General features: G+C 41.0%; 1 protein-coding gene across 1 annotated transcript; it reads right to left on the bottom strand.

Moving 5' to 3' along the window:
• Nucleotides 1-576: 576 nt before the first annotated feature.
• RPA1 (replication protein A1) lies at nt 577-23,472 on the bottom strand. Its single transcript, XM_021551024.2, has 17 exons — nt 23,362-23,472; nt 23,038-23,085; nt 22,690-22,768; nt 22,061-22,169; nt 21,155-21,243; nt 16,568-16,651; nt 15,207-15,339; nt 14,133-14,235; nt 12,949-13,017; nt 12,616-12,808; nt 11,385-11,524; nt 9,629-9,777; nt 8,216-8,348; nt 6,748-6,924; nt 5,317-5,424; nt 1,956-2,042; nt 577-1,585 (listed from the first exon to the last, which is right to left on the bottom strand). The coding sequence occupies exons 1-17, from the start codon at nt 23,392-23,394 to the stop codon at nt 1,478-1,480; spliced, it is 1,842 nt and encodes a 613-aa protein (XP_021406699.1). The 5' UTR covers nt 23,395-23,472; the 3' UTR covers nt 577-1,477.
• Nucleotides 23,473-23,482: the final 10 nt, after the last annotated feature.

Raw genomic sequence — 23,482 nt, 5'->3', positions numbered from 1 at the left:
ACACCAAGACTTGAGATGACAAACAGGAAATCACAGGGAATAAAGGGCACCAACTGAATACAAGAAGAAACTGTGCTCTACGGAGCAAAATAAATAAATAAATCTCACTTCTGCCACCAGAGCCCCACTGCAGCATTGCCTGGATGCTTGGAGCTGTGCAGCAAATGCCAAGCTGTGAGCTGCAGCCAGGGAACACATAATTAATGTGATTAGGAGCACACAGAGCTAGCATGCTCTGCTGACTGAAAAGCCCAGTAGCATAATTACTGTTTTCTGTACTAGCTCTATGTCTGAACAAATCTCAAAGCCTGGTTAGTTTTAGACTGCTGTGTAAACGTCAATAAAAATCCCAGAAGTGCCAGCTCATCAGCATTCTCAGGCACAGAAATGGTGAAAATATCACTGCATTTCCGTGCTGTTAACATCAGGCAAGGAAGTCTCCATTCTTCAGACTAACCTTAGAGTTTGTAATAAGGTAACATCTCCCCCAAGTGAATGCTTATTATGAAAGCTAATTAATTGCTTTCCAGTAATGAGAAGTCTTTGGTGTTCAAAGAAAGCAAAATTCACTACACAGGAATTAAACACTGTTTATTGAAACAAAGCACCCCCCACTTAAAGACCTCTTTCTGATTAACATCATTACAAATAAAACCAAAGAAACTCAACATACAAACATACAAAACATGTATAGGCAGGAACTGTAAGCCAAAAAAAAAAAAAAATCAGTCAGAAATCCATAGTATTAATTGAAGGGAAAACTAAAGCAATGCTTTGTAGTTGCCTGGATTTCCCTGGGGGATGGAGAGTCAATGCTTATCTGCCTTCCTCAGAAGAGACAATTTTGATTAATATCAGACCCATCTGACTCAGTCTATTAAGCCCTGAAGGAAGGATATTCTTCAGATATAAGAGATATGTCTTTGATTAATAATTCTACCATATTGCCATTCCAAGCATTAACGACTGCATGGCACCTGTGGAAAGTGAAAGCCTTTGAATTCTAGGGAAGGGAACTAACTTGTGCTAATAGACCTGTTCTCTTTTGTCCAGATCTGAAAGCTCCATGACACTGCTCCTCCTGCCCTCTGCTGAACAAGTTAAAGTGTCAAGGTTGTCACTACCTCCTTGCAAGAAGACAAAATGGTTATATAATTCAGCTTTACATATAGGAAAAGAGCAAAGTTACTTCAGACATTCTGAGTGGTTTGTCTAAAGACCTTGGAAATCTGTCTAGAGATTCCTTTTGAGCTCTGTCAAAGTTTAACAGACCACAACAGGCTACAAAGTCGTGGCCAGAGTGCACTCTTACCTCCCAGGGCACATCTCCAGAGAAATGCATCAAATCACTCAGCTCACTACGCTGGGTGTAACTAATGCCAAATTGTCACACACGAGGTGGGGAAAATGTCCATGTAACATTATCTGTTGGGTTTTTCCTGGAAATTCTAGGCTCAAGCAGCCAGCACTGGCCTCCTCACCCCAGCTGAGCATTTCTCCTGATGTTGGCAATCAATCTCTTGCTGTATTCTCTGTAGTTGACGGGTTTGACGTCCATTGCTGTGGCCTTAATACGAGATTCATCCTGCAAAAGAAATTTTAGTATGTAAAAGAACATGAAGCACTCCAGGCATTTGGTTCCAACATCCTTCTGCCCCAGTAGCTTAGTGCTCGTGGTATCTGGGTTAGCTGGGAGTGCCAACACAACTCCCAGAGCTGCTATGTTGTTTTCATGTGAAACCAGCCACTCTTTATGAGCCTGAGAGGGAGCAGCAAGGATCCCTCCTTCAGTGCTCAAGATTGACAGCATTTGTGTGATCTTTGGAGTCTTCTGTTCTCTGTGAGCAAGGGAAACCTCTCCCCACAAACATTAGAGGAGGAAGTCACCTCCTATGGAGACAAGCTCAACTACAAAAGCCAAAAGTTACATTATTTGCCTTTTGGGCAACACTTACGTTGTAAGTCTCCAGTTTCACCCGGATCCTGAACTCGTAGGTGTTAAAGTTTGCATTTTGGAACACTTCTTCAAAAGCCTGCTCGTTCTGAGGGAAGGACAAAGACAGGGATCAGCTGCAGATACTCCAGGCCCTCAGTAGTGTCATGAACTTCAAGAACAGCTCAGTTTTTGGGGAGATTGGCGAAACACTGGAACTACCTGGCCCACACAGGCAGCACCGAGTCTTCCATCATGACATTTTAGATGCCAAACCCATAACTCAAAGGTTTTTAAAATAAAAAGGTGACAACTTTTTAGCAGCTTAAACAAAGGAACATACAATTGCACTGAATCTGCAACCAGGTGTAAGGAACAAAAATACTACAAATCTGCAGGAGCTGCCAAACTGGCTAATTCTGGTGTTGTGCTGTGATCACAAACACTGACAGAGTTAACTATTTCCTCATTAATTGCCTTATTAGGCATTCTGGTTTTCTGCTTATCCATCAAAGCTGCATGTATCCTTCCCATCCTGATACAAGCCTATTTAAGAGAATGTTCTATAAAAAAAACAGATCCATGTTTTGAACGTGCTTTAATAACCACAAGAAGACTGTGTCATATTTATAACATAATGCTTCTAATTACCATATGAACACTAAACATCATCATCATCATTTATAATAGACAATTTGTCAAAACAGTAGAAAAGGAGCAGGCAAGTCGTGGAGACTGTGAAAAAAAAAGTTTATTTTTGTAAAAATATGAGTCGTAAAAACCTTTGCTGACATTCAAAAAAAAACCCTGCATCTCCCTGATGATACTGACAAGTAATTATTAATGCATTTATCTACCAGATGCACTTGACTTGATCAGTCACTCCAGCAGCAGACAGAGCATCTGATCTGGAATTGAATCCACCCCAGTTCCACTCACATTCCAAGTGTTACATCTGCTGTTTTTCACTGTGTGCAGCACTATTTTACACTACACAGTGATTCTCCTAGGGTTTAGAAAAGCACAACAAATGGAGGTGAACAGGAGCAGCTAGGTTCACAGATTACAGAATTTAGGCACATCCCTCCTGAATATTAAAACCCCTTCCTTTGGCCATCTCATGGATTAGAGGATAAGAAAACTCGCCTAATAAAGCATTTAGCTCCTCTCTGCAGCTCTGTCACAAACTGTGCTAACCATTAGTGAGTTGAAAATGCCCTCAGCATAGCAGTCACTGCTACCCCACATTACCTCCTTTGGTATCTAACAAGCACAGGCAAGAGGCAGATGAAAAACCTTGCACATGTATCTCTGCTTAGCCTGGTCACGGGCTGTACATGAACTCCATCCATACTGTGAGCACTGAAAAGACTCCCACCAACTTCACAAGACACTGCATCAGCTCTATCAGAGAAAAACCACTAAGAAAAGCTTACTGCAAATGCATCGAGTACCATTTTTAAAGGCTCATAAAAGTGTCAAATCAAAACCAATTTCTCCTGGAACACAAAGCATTCCCGCTCAAGGGCTCACTCCATATTATGTTCCATTTTCTATCCTCAGCCATTTCCATTAGGCAGCTCTTCAAAAGACATTACATGTTTGTACTGGTACATAGGATCTGCTGTCTCTCCATCCCCACCCAGTTCTCTTCAGCATTAAAAAAAGACTAAGAAATTTTGTTTAAACTCTAGCAGAGATTAAGCATGGCTGAAGTAAGAAAATATTGACAGGTTAAGAATGTCTGAAAATGGAAATGCAAAAGTGCAAGCACATCTAATTAGAATCCCCTCAGCTAGACATCTTTCTACAGAACAGAGGTGTCCAGCCTTTGTAATACCACAAAAACTCAGCATCCCAGAAGCACAACCTTTGTACCCTTCACCTCTGATAGCCAGAGTGCAGAAAATTTCCCAAAATCATCCCATACTACAGGAAAAATAGCCCTGCTTTGCAGAAACAGAGGTCTACAACAGTGTCTCAGGGCAACAACCTCAACAATGCCTCCTGCTTCATTTCCCTCCCACAGCCAAGCAATGGGTTAACCAGCAGCTGGGATATCTGTGGAGCCCTGGAATCAACCAGCCTTAGCCTGGGAGCACAGCAAGGCTCATATGCAATTCAAGAACTTATCATGCATTCCACATTATCATTTACAAACAAAACAAAGCCACACAGTTTTTATACAGTACACAAGTTAAAAAAAAATATATCAGGAAAAGATTATTTTGGTCGGAAAAAAGACAAAGGCAGCAGAAAAGCACAGAGTGACAAAAGGTAAGATAATACTGCCTGTTAGTGTCTAATAACTTACAACCTTAAAAATTGTTCTAATCTACACAGAAAGATCACTTCACCTCTGCCAATGACCTGTTTTATAAATTGTGGTTTTCATGAGACCCATAAAATTCTGATGATATTTGGTGGGGGAAAAAAGAGCCTTCAAAAGTGGGCTCACACACATTAGTTCAAAAAGCTTCCTGCCTACTTAAGAAAGATACATACAAAGTGTTCTAGAACTTTTCCATTTTGTAAACAAATTTTTGGAACACATTAGGGGTAATGCTGTCAGCATTCATTGCTAAACTAGTTTTTTTTGTGCAGATTCTTTCAATCTAGGTAAAATGATAAAATAGGCTGACTTTCCTAGTGGAGCCAACACTGTTAAAGCTGTCAGTCCCCCAAAGGCTGTGGCACAACCCTGGAGTGATGAGCTGTCTCTGCAGGTCCAGGTGATGAGGACAGGCTGATCTCCAGCTTTCAGCAGCCAAAAGAGCTCAGGGGTAGACAGACTGACTGTGGGAGCAAACTATGGGGGAAAGCAGGCAAATCTCTGTTCTTCAGGCAGATGGCCTGTGGAAAATAATCCTGAGGAGAGTAAACAAGTCCCTGCCAAGAACTTCAGGCTAGGGAGAAGCAATGATCTGCAAACTTGTAAAAGATACTGAAGGCCAACATCTGGAGGACAACCTTGGGCTGAGCTGAGCTGGCCTATCACCCAGAGAAAAGGCAAATCAAATCCTTGACAAATGAAACAGAACATCCCTTTCTTTCCTACGCCATTAGTTTATGTATTTTAAATGCTGTTAATTCCCACAGGAAGTACATGAATGTGCCCCAATGCCTTTGCCACATTTGCTGTACATTCACACACAAATATCAGACCATGCTCTCTGGTGGATCAGCACTGGTGCTCCACACAAACCTTACATCTTTGCCAGAGCTGCCTTCAAAACATTACAAGAATATTGCCTTATCAGAAGGATCAAAAAAATAAAGCCAACAAAACCCCCAAAAATCTGAGGGCAGCCCAATACAAGATGAATGAAACACAGTTCAACTTCAAGGCAAACAATAAAAATACAACAAGCTAATTGACTGACCTTTTCCTTCAGTTCTCCCAGGAAAGCTGCAGTTTGTCCAAGAATTAATTCTGCTGTGTCTTGAAAACAAGTCACCCACTGATATTCCAGACAGTCTGCAATGGTCACCTAGAATACAACAACAAAACCCAGAAGGTTATTTCATCCAGTTGCCTTTTCCTCCAGAAAGACAGAAGGCAACACAAAAGAAAAAAAATACCTCAGAGCTATACAGTTTTAAATTTCCAGTAACTCTCAGAGCCTGACCTGTATGTCCTTTCAACCACAGTGGGTGGAAAGCAGTGACTTCCTTCCTTTTTTAAGCTCCACAGAATGTCCATAACTTAACACAAGTTAACATTGGCAGTAGATTGAACCATAGGGAAAGGTCAACAAGATCATAGCAGGACAACACTGATGGATGCTCAGCTATGTCCTGCTGCCACCGATGAGCCATGAGCAGGAACAGATATCCCAGAATAATAACCAGCAAGGGGGACAGGAGCAACTCTGCAAACTGAATTTACTTTGCACATACTTGAGTTCTGGAGCATAAATTCACGTAACATTATGTTATGTTACGAGGAAACTGTTGAAACACTCAAAGATAGTTAAAAGCTAAAAGATCAATTAATAGATTGTTTTAGTTAAAGGATCAATTTCCAGGCTCACATGCATTTCCTGGCTGCTTTGACAATTAGGAATGAGGAAATGGGAGACACTGCTCTGAAGGCCTTGAGTGTGAAGGCCTCAACATCCTCTTTATATTCTACAAGAACAACTCTGCTATGTAAAGCTATTCATGTATTCCTAGAAGTTATCTGATAAAAATTATTCAGAAGCAGTTTATGTTTTAAGAAGGCTGCAGGGATAGTTCCCTTCTCTCTGCATGCCCACCTGGCAGAGCATTTCTAAGAAGCAGATACAACTCTAATTTATAATGTAAAACAGGAGAAAGTTCAATGCCTACAGTGTAAGTGGGCATCACAATAATAATCCCCAGACAACTTTCTGAAGCAGACTCCATTAAAGCACGAGGCAGAACAATACCTACCAAAAAAAAAAAACTGTACTAAATATAGGTAGCAGCTGTAAAAGTGCAATTACTGCTCTCCAGAAATGCCATTTTACTTCAGTTTATCTTCACTACTGAAGAGGCGGGGGCCATCTGTATTCTGCACTGCATAGTACACTTGGAAACCAGAACCAACTGAGCTAGCAGCAACTTTTTGGCAAAGAGAAAAGCTTTTAATTGGAGCACTAGGAAAACAAACTGCTAATCAGCTCAATGAAACATCCCTCACTCAGGTACAGCACACAAAGCAGCTAAACACCCTGTAACTCACAGGCAGCACAGACAGACAAACAGCACAAATCCCTCAAAAGATTTCCTGCTTGGATTGTGCTGGGAACGTGGAAGGAAACGCCCTGAAATCGGATCCGGGCACTCACCAGCAGCATCAGGCGGTACTTGAAGTTGGGGAATTCACGGTCACACTTCTCGCAGCGGTAAAGTCCGTTTTGCTGGTCTATCACTTTCTTGTTGCAATCCTGAGAGGGACATGCCTGGTACATGCAGTTCTCTTTGCGCAGATGTACAATTGTGCCCACACAGCTAAAATAATCTGCCTGGGAGAGTGAGTGTGCAACATTAGCCTCAAAATACTCAATGTTTTCCCCATTCTGAATTAACTACAAAAGCAAGGCATCCATACTTGGATATTTAGGATTAGAAAGCTTAACAGCTATGGATTACTGGGAAACTGTAAATCAACCCCTCTGTTGCAATAATTTTTAGGCTTCCATTATGTTAATAAAGCCCCTACAGCAAGATTATTTTGTGTTTCCATTGCAGGAAACTCCAATTGCTAGGTCTTCTTTAGATAAAGCATATTTGATTCTCCATTGTGTCTGTTCAAATCTGCACTTTTTCACAGGATTAAGATTCCTACGCTTCTTTCAGGAACCAATACAAAAAAACAGAAAGCCTATTGTGTAGTGTTACAGATAAGCATTTGATTAAACTATAGCCTACAGAACAAAATACCCACTCACCACACTAAAATAATCATCATAATGGTTTAAGACCACGGTCAAGTCTTTCAGCAGAAAAATAGAGGTTGCTTAAGAAGCATGGGTAAAGATTGTCACAGAAAATAGCTGAATTACAGGTAAAGTGAAAGTGTTCAGAGCCAGGTTGGGTGGGACCCTGAGCAACCTTATCAAAGTGGTGGCATCACTGCCCATGATAAGGGGTTTGGAAAGAGGTGATCTTTAAGGTCCCTTCCAACCCAAAACACTCTATGATTTTAAAGATTTTTTTCCAAGGATAGAAGCTCTTGTATATCCCAAACATCTTAGCACTTAAGTCTGAGACAAAAAAAAAACAAAAAAAAAAAACCAAACAAACAAACAAAAAAAAAAAAAACCAAACAAAACAAAAACCCACAAAACAAAACAAAAACTAAAAAACCCAACAAGAAAAAAACAAACCAAAAAAAACCCAAAAAGTAGTATAAGCCTAGAGAGATTTCTGGAATGAAAAGCCAAGGACCTGGGGTTTATTACCAGCTTTTCTATTGACCAAGTGTGCACCCTTGAAAACCACTTCCTCCTAATGCACCTGTTTTTCCCAGAACACTCTGTGCTGCTTCTTTGAACATCTTTGGGGTAAAAACATCCTCCTCCCTTCATTTACATAAGACTTAGAATTTTCTTGCAAACAAAGTATCATGTTGCAACATCACCAACAAGCTTGGATTTATTTGAAAAACAATATTAATTAATAGCACAGTTTTCAAAACAGTAAATACCTACTGCTCAACACTTGGACTACTTCAATAAGAAGAACACCTCACACAGCCTTGCTTTTTATTTTCTCCCCAACAGACAAAGCTTGCACTGAGTGGCCATGCCTTACCTTATCTCCTTGTCCCAAGTTCTCAGCTTTGGCTTCAAACAAAGTTTTCCAATTGGTATTTGCTCCAGCTGCTGGCCCACCCCTCACATCAGAGATGGAGGCACCTTCCAGAAGCTGCCCCTCAGAGTCAAACCTGCAGGCACAGAGATGCACTTCTATTTTTGGAGAGCAGACCATACGGACTTATCAAAAGCTTGTGTTTATTTTCATGTACTCAATACAGGAGGGATTTTTTATCAATGATTGCAAAGGAAACAATTACAGTAATATGTGTATATTGCAAACAAAAATAGCATTTCAGAATAAGTTAATAGTCTGACTTAATTAGCACAGTATTTTATAAACCCACAAAAGGAGGACAGCTTTGTTCTATATAACTGCAATTTGTTTGCCAGCTAGTGGTCAAACCACGCACTGCACACTTCTTAGAGCCAGGCAGATAACAAGATTTAAGGGCATCAAGATATTTCCATAATTAAAATTAAATTACATGGTACCATTATCTTCGCAGCAGCTTCGAATGGAAAAGCAAATAGCATTGAAAAGATTATGCTTCCTCTGTTAAGATCAGAAAAGCACAGCTCTTCAGCAAAAGGTTGCACTGCATTCCTGTTGTGATGGGCTTTGTGATTTCACAAACACACCAACGAGGCTCAAAGATTGAGCTTAATTAAAGCATGACAGTAATAGCTCAGACCCACAATCAATTTTATCTCCAACAAGCCTCTGAAGTATGGGAGAACTCAATGACAAATGGAGGATGCCATTTATTTCATCCACATTTGGGTGATGTAACTGGAATCTGAAGACTCAGGATTCACAAGTCTGATGCTGTTGGCACTTAACCCTCTTCACACACACACACACCACATCTCACCACATTCATACTTACAACAGACAATTTAACAGCTACTTACAGGAGAAGCAGCAATGAAATCGCTTTGTTTTCCTGACAATAAAAAGAGTTATTTTGCTATCTGAAAAATATCTGACAAGAACTAGACACTGAGAGATGTCAAACAGTCCCTCCACACTAACTCAGTGTGTATCAGATTCCACACAATGGAAAAGCCTGTGGGAAAAAATACCATTCTCTCAGATCAAGCCTCAGAAAGTAGAGCTGGTCAAGCCTGATTTCATGCTGCCTTCCAAGGCTTTGGGTCAGCATGCACTACCCCGATTTCAATTTTTCAAGGTCTGTCATGGAATTAAAAGTTTTTTGAATTGAACAACTTAAGAAGGACAGCCTTCCAGGCTCTAGCTCTTGCAAGCCAGAGAAGCTTCTGTAGCCCTGGAAGCCATAGCCTCTGCCACCTTCCCTCAGTGCTACACCCACTGCTCAAGTACAGAGAAACAAAATAAAACAAATACTCTGCGGAAGGTTGAAACAAAGCTACATAAACACACTCCTACCATCCTCGGAGCTTGAAAGCCTCTGGGCTATCAGGGTTGATGACAACTGTGCTGGAGGACAGGACAGACAGGCTTCTGCCACCAAAGTCAGACACACGGGCTCCTTTGATGGCAATCACAGGTTGTCTGGAACCATCAAACTGTTCAGCCTGCATGTGTGAAAAACCAGAGAGCAGCAGCAGCATGTTACAGGAAAGGCACTGAACTTGTGGTCATAATTCACAGATCATGACAAGAGACCAAGCCTGACTCAAACTGCCCCAGTGTATCTAAAAGGTAAGGTTCTGAATGGTGTCATTAGGAGTTTAAGCAAAGGTAGGTGACAATTTTCTGTGCAATCCTAACACCTCGTTTCCTGGGGAACCAGAGAATTCTTAAATCACACCATGGGTTTGTTAGAAAGGACTGGTCCCCTCTGTCAGCAGCTTTACACCAGGATTTTAGGAAGGGAGATGTGTTATGGGAATGCAAACAAAATTAATTGTTCATATCAGACTCCTCAAGAGATGAAAGAACTCGCTCAGCTTCACTGAGCCAATCATGTCCATCTTACTACCACTTACACAGAAGTGCAGCTATGCTGACCAAACATTTTTACTTAACTTTCCATCTTCTGTTTTTTATGTCATAAAGCTGCCCTAATGCTGTTCAACTGCCATCACCTGAGTAGTCTGACACTAACAAAGAACCTCATGGCATGAGAGAGGGTTTGAAAGGTATAGATTTTATGGACCCCACAGCACTCAGCAAGCAAGGGGGAGGATCATGTACTTAAAGATAACAAATGAGCTGGAGTTGCAGCAGTACTTACTGTACCCATGAGATGCAAAAGCAGAAAACACATCCCAGCAGTGATGGCAGTGACTGCTGTAGAGGACATACAGATTCTAACCCTAACTGTGCCAGTTGAAAGCCATACATCACTCTCCCTCAATGCTTATTGATATTTCTATTCTACAAGCAAGCAGATCTAAACAGATTTAACTTTGCAAAACACAGACCCTGATCTCTGTTGGAAGAGTTAATCCAGGAATTGTATACCAGTAGTCTCTCCTATTATAACCTAGTTCAATCTTAAGGCTTTGCAATACTGAACTTCAGTTTACTTCATCTGTATCAGCAGATGGTTAATGGTGTTTAGGTACCTACAGTATCAGTGCACTTGATCATTTAGCCATAAAGCATCACTGTCAAGCTGGCAGGATCACTCCCATTTTATAGATTGGCACATAAATCCCTAAGTATCTATAACAACAGTGGAAAACAAAGTAGCCTGTTAAAAAGATAAGGAAGCATTTTACTGCAACTGTTCAAACTTTCACTTCCATGGCTTTGATGCATTAAACTCCAGTCTGAGACAGAGCCTCTCAACCTGCTCATTAGGGATAACATGTATCCCACCCTACAAATAAAATTCATCTCATTTTGAGACAGCCATAGCCACCAGGCTTTTCCATCATCAAGCTGCAGCTCACACCCTTTCCTAAACCAGGAGCCTATTACTTTCAGAATTTTGGCTTGAGACATAATGTCTGCAGTTGTTCAGAACACATTAGTCAGATCATGTCAGCAGTTTGTCAGGGAAAGGTTAAGGACATCACACCTGAATGCAACCAGACAGTCTTTCACCTTCTGCTGGCCCCTGATCCTTGAACACCCAGGACTGTGTCACTGCTGTGCCCATCTCAGGTGACAACAGCACTTCCTCACCCTACACCAAGGCAGCTTTGTTAAGAGCAGGTAAGAGAGCACATACCTCACTTCCCCACAGTGTAACTGTCACCAGTTTCCCTGATGTATCCATCAGATGCACGTTCCTCTTTGAAACCTCCCTATTGTTAGCTTTCACTACAACTTTAGTGACATCTTCGTAGCTCTTGCAAATTCCAATCACATCTGAGAAACAGTTACAATTTAGAGTTACTCAGGGGTCACAATTGGAGAACACAAGATCACAAGAGAAGAATTCAAACCTACTGTCAGATTTTTACCTTGTATCCCAGCTCCCTATTGAAATGAAATCTGATATGGAAATTAAGTGTATTATGGTAGGGATGTTCCACTACAGAACTCTTCAGTGCTTTAATTTTGTTGACGCAGTCATTAAGATATTCATGAATGCAAGCCTCACCACATTAGAGAGATCAAGGCATTGTACTATCTTTTCCCATCACATTCTGTCAAAGGACTTCAGTCCTGATCATGTAACACACACTTGCTGTTAAAGCACAAGCAAGAGCCTTCAAAGTGACTGTAACACAATGAAACAACTGGCTCCTGCCTCCACATAACTCTGCAATTATAAGTTGCAACTTTAACAAGTCTGCATGCTCAGGTGGTAAAAGCTAAAGCTATCCCCTGTGCAGTCCCTAAAAATACACCACTTTTAATATTACCCATCTACCTTGAAAATCCCCAGCTGAATGTCTCTGAATCACAGGCATCTTGTGCCTCTGAAACCTGAGAACCCTCGCCCCCACCCAAGCCTCTGATTTTTCCGGAGTACTCTGCCCAACGAATTACAGAAAAACAAACCTCCAATACTTCATAAAGCAAGCCAAAACAGTCATGCAACTTGGACTTGGATGCAATGAATTATGCCAAAATCACTACAGAGATAATTAGATAGTGAAAGAAAGCAAGATCACAGAAGGTATGAAATGCACACATGCTGAGCAAGGGCATTTTTTCCTTCAGCCTTTTTCTGTGGAAAACAACGATCACAGTACAATAAACAACTATCACCTACTGTCTCCAGTTTGAAGTACAAGTTTGAAGAATAGTTGTTATATATTGTTAGAAAACAGGCAAAATCATCTTAACAGGAAAATTGCCTGAGGAATTTTTAATGGCAACAATCAGTGGATGACTTCAATTAAGAGATCACAACACCCAAAGCATCCTATGCTCACCACCTGCCCAGAATTCAGGACATAAAAATCAAACTTCAAAGCTTTAGAATTTGCCATTTTTCTACTTTGACTGACCAACAATCGAGTCTTTGGGCGTGTTCTCCAAGTCAGAGATGGATACAAAATCAAACTGAACAGATGGAAGATGCTGGGCATCATCACAGGGCACAACTGAAGTCTCATTAGTGAATGTAATCTCATAGTCATTCTTAACAGCTGTATATTGCTTGTTAGCAGTCTTCAAATTGCCTTTGGTAAAATAATATACCTACAGGAGAAAGCAATGAAACAGGGGATATTATCAGTAGTCAGGGAAAATAGATTGTGTTCACCTTTAAAAATCCTTGCTAGGCTCAAGTTCCTCTCTTCCAGCTCCTGTCATTCTAAGAAAGCACAAAGCTACCATACCTTGTTCAATTCAATGAGTGGAAAGAACTTGTCTGCTTGATCGTTGAATGCAGTAGCTCTAATCTCACCCTGCAGGAAAATAGGAAAGCTGGTCAGAAGTGAAATTTGGCATGGAAAAAGATTTCAAAAAAAATATATGTATCTTTGCAATGTTAAGTGGTAGCAGTCCTGCAGAGACAGTGGGGTCTGCCAGGGTAGCTCCAGGCGTATGAGAAACAAACAACATTCTCTTCACATCTGTAGTTAGAGCTAAATTGACATATTCTACACCTGACAATCAAACCTCATCTTCAACTCTCATTAGTACATCTACAGCTTCAGAATAAAAGGCGTAAGAACTGCATCCATCATAGAAACACCTCTGAAAATACCGGTAAAGCTGGCAGTGATGAAATAAAATTTAAATAGACCCCACAGCTCCACAAGTTACACACAGTATATTGTGATGGCTCCCACTCAGATATGTCTATAAGTAAGAATTAATAACAATTATACTCACTAGATATAAACACTGTTAAAAAAAAAAAGAAAAAAAAGGAATATAGACACTATGCAGAGAAAACAAATGCCTGGTGACAACATGTTACATTATTAACCTCACATTTTACACTCAATATAATCTAGCAGAATCTTGTTTGTTTTCACGACAGAAGGCTGTAATTTGATAAGAGGTTTGACAAACTGCAAGTTCAGTTAGATTAACCAGATACCATTCCCCAAACAAACCACAGAGGAAATTTCTCAGTGTTACAATAATTTGTACACCAATTTCCTCATGAAAATTGAAAGCTTGTAACTTGGAGGTAAGGCTCCTCTCACTCCCTGTTTTGTAAGGTGTAGCTCAGCCAGGAGGAGATGTCGCTCTCAATCCACAGGAAACCACCACAACCCTCAGTATTAGGTTGTCAGTTTGCATAAACAACTCTATTTTGAAGCTGCAAAAATCCAGTCACACACTATAGACTTTGATGAAAAATAATCAGCAATGTTGCACATTTAAGACTTCATTCTGGATAAAAACTGGCACGTTGATGTGCAACTTAATGAATGCAGGGATGCAAGTTTCAGTTGTAATAAAAAAAAATCATTTCCGAAAAATGTGCTTTATTTCCTCTATTTTGTCTTTATGAAAGTTTCATCAGCATCTGGCATACATTAGCTTTGTCTCAACATATGACACTTACACTTTCATCAACCAGCTCTATGGAAAAGAGCTTTCCTTCCCCACGAGAGTTGCTCCACGTGCGGATCTGACCTTTTTGGGTAACACGAGCACAAATGGTCCACCTGAAATCATTCAAGAAATCAGTGCTCTGCATCTCTTTGCACCTTTTTAAAGAAGAGATTGACCTGACAAACCTTTGGAACTGAAATGTGACTATTTAAAAGCCAGAATCTTCCCACTGCACCTCGGCAACTCTTTCCACTGCTTTCTGTTTTAATGGCCTAGACCATTAAAGACAGAAAGTTGTACAGAAGGCAACAAAGCAGCCATAAAGCATCCAGTATGATAATAATAGTGAACAATCCTTCTATACAGAAGCAGGCCTCAAATCTTTTACTCTTCTAGGGTACATTTCTCACACAGCAGTTTGCCTGCTCTGAAAAGCCACGCCAGAACTCAAGAGCTCAATTATAGGATTCGCATTTAACTTGGGTAATCAAATCAGTTTGCATAACTTAAAAATGTCATTCACTAAATAATTACATCCTCATGCTTTTCAACAGCTCAGTAGCTGGAGTGAATAGCTTACTGAGCTGTTTTGTCATTAAGTTACCGAAAAGAAGGTTGCTTTAGGAAAAAAAAAAACCCAGACAAGTCAATCGATTTTCAACTAAAATATTAAAAACCTATCAAGCTCAGCAGGGCAGCTGCACCAAGACAATGGCAAGGCAAATCTCAGATTGTTAAAGAATGTTGATGCAATTTAAAAAGATAAAAAAAAAAGAAAGAAAAGAACACTCTTCGCCACAAAAAAAAAATCAGAAAACAAAACCCTAAACAAAAACCCAAAACAACAACAAAACACCAACAAACCAAAACAAAGCCCACCAGTGTTTTCTATGGAAGGTTTTCTGCTTGTTTCTCTGGGTGGTTTTGTGGTTGTTGTTGGGTTGCTTTGTTTGAACTTAACCAATAAAGTCCAAAGAACTCAATGAATTATTTGACTGAGACTCACACATAGAAAATCAAAGCAAAGCTATTGTTCCTTCATGCCTGTGAGATGAACAAGGCCTGGCAAACCACAAGAACTCACTTGGACTGGTATGGATTCAAGCTGGCAATTGGCACCACTTTGATCTGAGAGCCCCCAGGTGTCTTCAGGGCACTGGGAGCACTCGCTTTTCCAAACTGGTTGGAGGGAGCGTGGTACTTGGGAGCAGCAGGACCTTCCAAAAACCACAACAGAGCAGAGAGGATTTCAGCCTCACACACAAAGATCAGGTTAAAATCAACTCAGGGTGCAGAACTTTCCCACCATGCCATAAGGAGCCACACAGGCAAAGTTCCAGGAACACCCTGTGCCACGTGGGCACCACAGAGGGATTGAAGCTTGTTGCATCATTTCTGCTCTTGGTCACAAGTGTCTTCTAGGCTGCAAAATGCTGTAGAAGAGACACTCTCAGACCCTTTAGAGTGCTTGCACTTAAGTGGAAATGTGTCCACAGTCAACCTCTTGAACAGAGTTTAAGTGGCAAATAACTGTTTAGCAGTAAATTCTTTAAAATAACAGAATCACAGTGTGGTTTGGGTTGGAAAGGACTCATTCCAACCCCCTGCCAGGGACAGGGACACCTTCCACAAACAACCCTACCCACAACCCCATCCAACCCAGCCCTGAACGCTTCCAGGGATGGGAAGTGTTAGATCAAGACACCACTTGGGGGAACAACTAAGGAAAAATACCCCACAAATAGTTTTTTGACATAAAGTGATATTGCTAATTCTAAACTCAATCTTGTCAATGTATATGCAAAAAAACTCTTGTGATCAGCTTTAAGCAAGGAAGGAGAAGCTTGTTTTCTGCTGCAAGTTTCTAAGCAAATGTCAAAATTTTACTATTTAAAAATTCTTCCTAAGCACAGGGGTAAAGAATACAGACAAGTTAAAGCAGCACCAAGAATTAGGATTGACAACTTTTTAGCTCAAAAAAAAAAAAAAAAGTATACAGACTGACATTTAAATTGACTGCATCCTTCAGTATCTCACTGGAATCTTGATCAAAAAAAAACACGTTTCTAGATGTATTTAATTTCAGTGTATTGCCTAAAATGTTTGGCCTCTATCTCAGCATTGGTAACACACACAGTTGGTGGCCAGCTACAAACTGCAGTCTAATTTGGGTGTCCACAGAGCATTGCTTCAAGAATGCAATGGAAACTGAATAAAGTTGGGGTTTTTTGGGCTTTTTTTCCCTTGGGGAAGAAAAAGGACAATTTTTCCCCTTTTATAACCAAGTATAGAGTACTCTTGAGAGAATTCACCTAGTCAAGCTATGGGTTACTCCTCAATGGAGAGCTTCTAGTGGAACACCACTAGAGAAAGGATTTTATTTAAATTGAAGCTACATTTTCTCACTGATCACATATCAGAATTCCTGCCCAGTATGACTCTTACCTGCTCCAGACAAATTGCCATTTTGTTGCTGTGGTTTGCTGGCTGCTGGGTTTCCTGCTGGAGCTGCAGAACGTTGCCCTTGTCCTGGTAATTGAAATGGAAAGAGACCATAGAGCAGGGAGCACATTAATTAAAAGTACCCTTTCAGGAAATAAGACTTGCATGCAAAAAAGAAAAAAAAATCATTAAACCCACAGAGAACATGCTAAAATCCAGGTATTTAAGACACAGAACATTACCATGAAGGAATTCCAGTCAGATCTCTTTCCTCAAGCAACTGCTTTCTACTTAGAAAGAACTTAGGGCTGATGGTGATTTAAAAGGACAGCCCTGAAGTAATCTTGACAACTTTTCAGTGTTTATCAGCTGCTATTGCTCTGACAGGTAGTTTCTGCTCCTACCTAACAGCTATGATAAAAAAAAAAAAACTGTAGAGAATTCTGTCTCATCACTCAGAAAGCGCCAAAAATCCACTGGGTAAAGTCAAATCTGTAGTTAACCCAAGACAAAGAAAACATCTGCTGCATTTTATTTCTGAAATATGAAGATGTTTAATGTGGGGGTGATGGAGTCATCACTTCAGAATTCACCAGGGCCGCTCTTGGCACACAGCAGTAAATTGCTTAGGGAGCAAAGCGATGCCATAGTAAGAACAAGTGTCCATTTTTTTAGATTTCAGGACTTTCACTTGCTCTAAATGATAAATTACAAGGGAAAGAGCAGACAGGCATATCCAAAGTAAAAGTCCATTAAACGACTAATTTACCATTCAAAAATTTGAATTCCTTTACAATATAATTTGCCTCTAGATGAGCAAATATCCAACATTTTTGTCCTTTGGGAGACAACTAATCCTTAAGGTCTTGTTTTACAGGGAGACATAGGCCTGAGCAGGCAAAACCCCCGAGATGTGGGATGTGAGGAGGAAGATGGTCAAAGAAAGTGGAAAAGAAGGTTAGACCAAGTCTGTAGAGCACTACAAGGAACAAAAGCAGAGAATCCCAGGACAGAGTGATGGCACCAAACTACGGGAAAAGAGCAGAAGCAACACAAGGAGACCCCAGTGTGGTTCTGCCTGATGCGGTAAGAGTCTCCAGAAGTAACCCTCTGGTTATTTTTAATCCAAAATCCAGGTCCTTGCACAAAGCCCAATCTCTAACTTGCCGCAGTAGAGTCACATCGGTGAACTGGTGACAGTCTCCCTGGCAACAGCATGACGTCAAACAGCAAAATGTGTATTTACTGCAGGTTCCACTAGATGGAGGAGCCAGGTCTCCCCCTTGCTCCGTGGCCTCAGGTGCTCAGAGGGTCAGCACTCCACACCCAAATTCATTTTGTGCAAGGGAAGGTGGAAAAACAGGAAAAAAATATGTCTGGTCAGGCGAGGAATATTCAAGAAGAACAGAATGTGGGTATGAAGCAGCAAGAGGTTTCCTTATTACTTTTGTTCCAAATATGTTTCTTTCTGTAGGAATTTGTGGTTTCAAAAAAAAAAAACTCCACTGAAAACCAAACCAAAGACCACCACGTCCATTGGAACACGTGTGCGTTATGAAACACAAATTCACATTTTAATGGCTGCCTACCCACAGCCGAGTGTTTCTCAACAGAGTAAGAATAAATTCACACATCTGTGCATGTGTTCAAATACAGAAGTAGCAGAAATATCTCTCCAATTTTCTCGCTTGGAGAGCCTAGGGACTCCTAAACTGTGATTTTTGGTGGCTGGTGGCCTACAGATCACTTAAAGTGCTCAGAAAACCGAGGAGGCTGCCTGGCTTTTGCTGCTAGTTTTTATTAGCAGGAGGTGAAAAAAGCAGCTGAAATACCTGCTCACATTTCTTCTATATGTGGTAGATTAGGCAAACCCGTGACCTTTGCCTGCAGCTGCCTCACAGCCCACTCAAAGGCAATAACTGTGTAACAGGAACCCTCAGCTTCCAATAATTTGTCACCAAGAGGTTTTGCCACAGTGCCATGACACAAGACCTGCCCCCAAACTGAGCAGCAGGGAAGGGAGAGAAGGGAAAAAAAAAAAATGCACTTTGAAACAACACACCTCTAAATCACAGCAGTGGGAAGGGCAAGAGTAAGGAGTTCAAGTGAATGTGTAAGTACATAAACATTTCAACATGGAAAGATTAATGACAGAAGTTGAACATAAGTAGCAAGTCATTGTCATAGTGAAAAGGAAGTCCAGCATCAGAGTAATTTGAATAAGATTAACGACAGTAATAACACAACCATCCAGTCTTCAACAAGAACTAAACTGCTCAGTCTTAATTTTCAATACTATTATGAGAGGCTGCCTGAAAAGTTTTTATGATTTGTAATAAGAAGATTGTGTCTCCAGCTTCCTTGTTAGGCAGATTAACCACCTACTGCTCCCATGTAAAGTGGCCAAAAGCCAGCTTCTCACCCTCCTGGGTCCCACTGTGCTATTACAGTCTGAGAAAGAATATTCCTTAATCCTAGGTCTGGCAGTCTGAGATCTGTATTTCAAGGAAAACCAAAAGTAGGGCTAAAAGATACATTTTTAAAATACCAGAACTTTTTTTTTTTTTAACAGAAACACAAAGTACATTTAAGATGTTCATTTTGCCTTAGCTGAGTGTCCCTCAAAAATACCAATTTATTAATATATACAGGAACTTAGAGAATATCCAGCTTGAAATACACACCTCTGCCATTTCATCAAGGCCTTCATGATAAATCTTGCAGTTTGCAGAGCTGGCTGAGTTAAGCTTACCTAATCTAAATTATTACCATCTTCTGTATCAGAAACCTTATTTAGTATCAAATAAAAGGGTATGAAGTTGTCAGAATAAGATCAGTGTTCAAACGAAATACACATTACATCTTTTTTGGCATCTTTTTACCCACACATATTATGACCACAGACCTGTAACATCTCCAAAAGAGTTTAGATTTGAAACCTTCACTGCAGAGTATTTTTGTAAGTCCAAATGAAGAACACAACTTTGATCAAAGTAATGGTAATTTTACCAGAATTTATAGTTAAAGGTATATTTTCAGCTCAGTTCTGTCAGATACCACGTTCTCAGTGGTTTCTAAGCAACAATATAACTGAAAAACACTATAGTTCACAAGCTCTTGTATCACATAAGCAGGGAAATGGGAGAAAGGCACAAAACAGTCTGCTCAGTAGCTATTCTGAAAGTCTTGGTCTCTACAGCAACTGTGGGATTAAACCATAAAATCTGAGATGTCAACACATTTTTTAAACAGCAATTAGCTAAGTAACTATCAAAGGAACAAAGGATTCTTTAGGCTCATTTAACATACGCCCCTCTTAATTCCCTTGGAAAAAGTTAATGAAGAAAGATATCTTTGCCTTTGCAACAGAATAGATTTTTAACCAGAAGAGCAATGTACCTACCACCACTTTTTGTCCAAACTATTCTACAGAAAACTCTTGACACTAATGTGTTGTCCCTTAGCAATAAAAATATATTAGTCCACTTCTCTCAGGATTAAAAAAAAAAATCTTCAGGAAGAGCTGTTTGCTATTAAATTCCAGCCATTATCTGTGTATACATCACTGACAGAGCTGTTAAAATATTTCCTTTTAAGGGCTTCTTATTCTCCCTCCTTTTTAAAAGATCAGAATTGGAAGAGAGCAGGCTTTTGAACATTCTCAGAGGGAAAAATGTTTTAATTTAAAAAACCATTTGCATGAGAACTGCAAGCTCAGCACACAAAAGGGAAGAACACAGTTATTTATGCAACATAACAGATCCAAAGAGATTAATGGCAGGTCAGATTAAGGTCCACCCAGTGCCTCAATCCTTTTTCAGCTAGGCATGGTAGGAATGGGTGCTTGGGGAATTCTGTGCTCTCCTTGTTTTCATACCAGTCTCTTGTCTATGTACTTGGAACAATCTAAGTTTTAGTGCTTCCTGCACCTAACATTCATGCAGAGGATGTATTGTTATGTTTAACAGCCTTTAATGGATTTCTCTTTCACATCTAATTGCTTTTTGAATCTGTGCCAATTTTTGGCACCTACCTCCACAAGTTCCATAATTTAACTGTGCAGTTTAGGGGTGTGGTGCAGCCTTTGTTTTACAACCACTGCCTGACAACACAAGAGCTGAAGAGCATCAAATGAACATAGAAAAAAGAGAGAGAGAGATTCATCATTCTTTATTCATCCCCTCCATGGCATCTTAGACTTTTACAGATCATTATTCCATCTTCCTCCTCCTGTTTCTTTCCAGACAGGAGAAATTAGAATCTATTTGATTCCTCATTATGAGGAGACATAAAATCGCTTCCGCTTACTTACTGGAACTCGAGGTAGAGACCACTCACTACAATAAAAACCTGTCAAGGTTATAAGGTATGGATGCTCCAAACACCATGGAGAGACTCAAGCTTCAGCCATGATGCAGAGTTTATTAAAATAGCAACAAACCCCAGTTTGTATGACACAAACAAAAAGGATTTTGAAGATCTGGAGCATAAAAAAAAATCCCTGAATGTGTCTGACTGCTTTTTTCAGGTGAAAGAGAGAAGCTGAAAGGCTCTGAGGTGACAGAAAAGTGTTTACTTGCAGCTACTCACCCTCATTGTATGGCTGGGGATTGCCAATAGGCCCACCAACCTGATCAGCAGTTTGCAGGACAGTTACATCCATCAGGATCACCACTCTCCTACAACAGAACAGACAACAAACAAAGACTGTCACTCCCTCTGCAGCTCCCATCTCAGGATATCCTTTGCAGCAGCTGAGAAAACCAAGCATTAAGAGGCTGATTCTTTGGATTATGGATCTGGGAGACAAAAGCTTTCCACTGTCAACTAAGCCCTCTCTTGAGGGACAAGTAAACTTGAAACAATATCAAGGATACTTGATATCACTGCATCAAGGGCAGGCCTGAACAGGCACCAAAAATAGCTTGGGAAACCACTGTGTTTTAAAAATAGCTAAACCATACCAGGTTTTTATTCCCTGCTTCAAAAGTTGCTGTCTTCTCTTCAGAATAAAAAGAATACAAACCTTAGTTCATCTCCTGATAGACATACACACAGTTTTTCTGTAATAGTTTCACCTGGATCCCTTCCCACTTTGCAGTACCCATCCCCTCAAATTTTCCTCCTATCCTATTTCCTCAAATTTTAATAAAAGACCAGATCCCACAACACCTAAGTAACAAGATACCTTTATTGTTTCTTTTCAACAGCAGAAAATTTTAAGGAAGCTTTGTACAAGTATTTGGAGTATTCCAGCTGGAGGTGGAGTATTGCAACTGGAAATTTTTTATTACTATATCACTGTACCAGATACATCTGATCTCACTAGTCACATTCTGCAATTTCCTTCTGCTGTGGACTGTCCCTCTCACACCCTAAAACATGAGTATTGTCAGATAATCCCAACCAAAAGCACTTGGCCTCTGCTTAGTCACAAAGCACACACTCATGCAGCTGCCTTTCTGTAGGGCTGAACTTAAAGATTAACACAAATACCTTCCATCTTTCAGGCTGTTGACAATGAATCTGTTAACCTGGCAAATGCACCGGGCTGACAAGCGTTCCTCTTCCACCAGGGAGTTCAGCTGTGTTGCCAACATGAATGCTGCAGGAGCAGAAGGAAAGTATTGAAATAATTCACAATGACAGCTTTAAAAGGGACTGCCACACTTTTTTCAGCCAGTCAAGTATTGCACTGGATCTACAGCTTGACAAAGAAAACAGTGCAACTGCTAAGAAGTCACCAAAACTGACCATGAAGTGTGCTGTATTCATTCCCCACACTTCAGAGTGCAGTGATAGCTAGAACGCTTGTATATCAAAGAACTAAGAGGAAAGTTAAGCTAAATTACTTTTAAATTAATGTTATATGTATAGGTTTCTGTATTTTCATTACATCCTGCAGCAAATTGATTGTTCATATTTCACAATGTTCCAAAAGCCAGACATTTCACCTAAAGGACAAAACGTAGTTACACACTTCAGAGTCTGTGGGCCAGTGAAAAAAACACATTCTCCTTCAATGTTTATTTCAGCACTTTGCATCCAAGTCACCAGAGTAGGAACTTCATCACCCGTAGCATGTCCACACTTAGAAAAACCTCACAGCAGCTTGTCATACTCACAGGAGAGAGTATTCACCCCATCACTCATCAGCACTCGGTAACGTGGGGGCCCAGTTCCTGTGGCAATAGCCCGTGTATTCTGCAGGGAAAAAAAAAAAACAAAAACCAAAAAAACAGGCTGTCAGTTCACATTTCTTCAGAAACTTTTCAAAACCAGAAAGCGACATTAACAAGTGACTTATCTACTCGGCTTTTCTGAGCACTAATATCAACTTCATAGCCCAAGCAATGTAAAACAAAATTAAGAGAATTAAAAGTAGAGCAGCCTTGCTCGGCTTCTTTGCAGAGGAAAGTCTGGCTGCACTCAGGACTCCAAGAGCAGCCACCGAGGGAAGGGACAGTACTCACGATGACTTGAAGCACGGGCTTGAAGACTTCCTCCCCTTGCATTATGGCCTGCAGAAATGAAAGAGACGCTCAGGAAAGCGCCACAGGAACATCTGAGACCCCGCGCCCGACCTACAGCCAAGGGTTTGAGGAGGAACTGCCGTGGAGAAGCCAGGGACGCGGGTGCGGCCGCCACCGCCGGACCAGGAAACCCCCGCGGGACCAGGCCCCGCTCCGGGCCTGCTTCTCCCCTCAGGACCGGGCAGGGCGCGGTGCCCAGGCCCGGCTTTCACCTCGCACCGTGCCCAGGCGCAGGTGCACCCCAGCCCACGCCGGGCCGCTCACCGCGATGGCCCCTTCGCTCAGCCGCACGCTCATGGTGCCGCTGCCGCCAAATCCTCCCGCCGCCGCCGCCGCCAAATCCTCCCGCCGCCGCCGCCGCCACCGCCTCCTTCCGGCGCCTCCT

Source organism: Lonchura striata, chromosome 20 (genome assembly GCF_046129695.1).
Source record: "Lonchura striata isolate bLonStr1 chromosome 20, bLonStr1.mat, whole genome shotgun sequence".
Classification (NCBI taxonomy): Eukaryota; Metazoa; Chordata; class Aves; order Passeriformes; family Estrildidae; genus Lonchura; species Lonchura striata.
Note: the sequence above shows the minus strand (reverse complement) of the source record. Positions and strands in the feature narration are given on the sequence as shown.

What these genes read in the sequence shown, in the direction of transcription:
- RPA1 (XM_021551024.2), bottom strand. Translation starts at nt 23,394, where the DNA reads ATGAGCGTGCGGCTGAGCGAAGGGGCCATCGCG. An exon ending in AGCCCGTGCTTCAAGTCATC is followed by an intron (nt 22,769 to 23,037) that starts GTGAGTACTGTC and finishes TTTTCCCTGCAG; the next exon opens with AATACACGGGCTATTGCCAC. An exon ending in TGAAACTGGAGACTTACAAC is followed by an intron (nt 1,586 to 1,955) that starts GTAAGTGTTGCC and finishes TTTCTTTTGCAG; the next exon opens with GATGAATCTCGTATTAAGGC.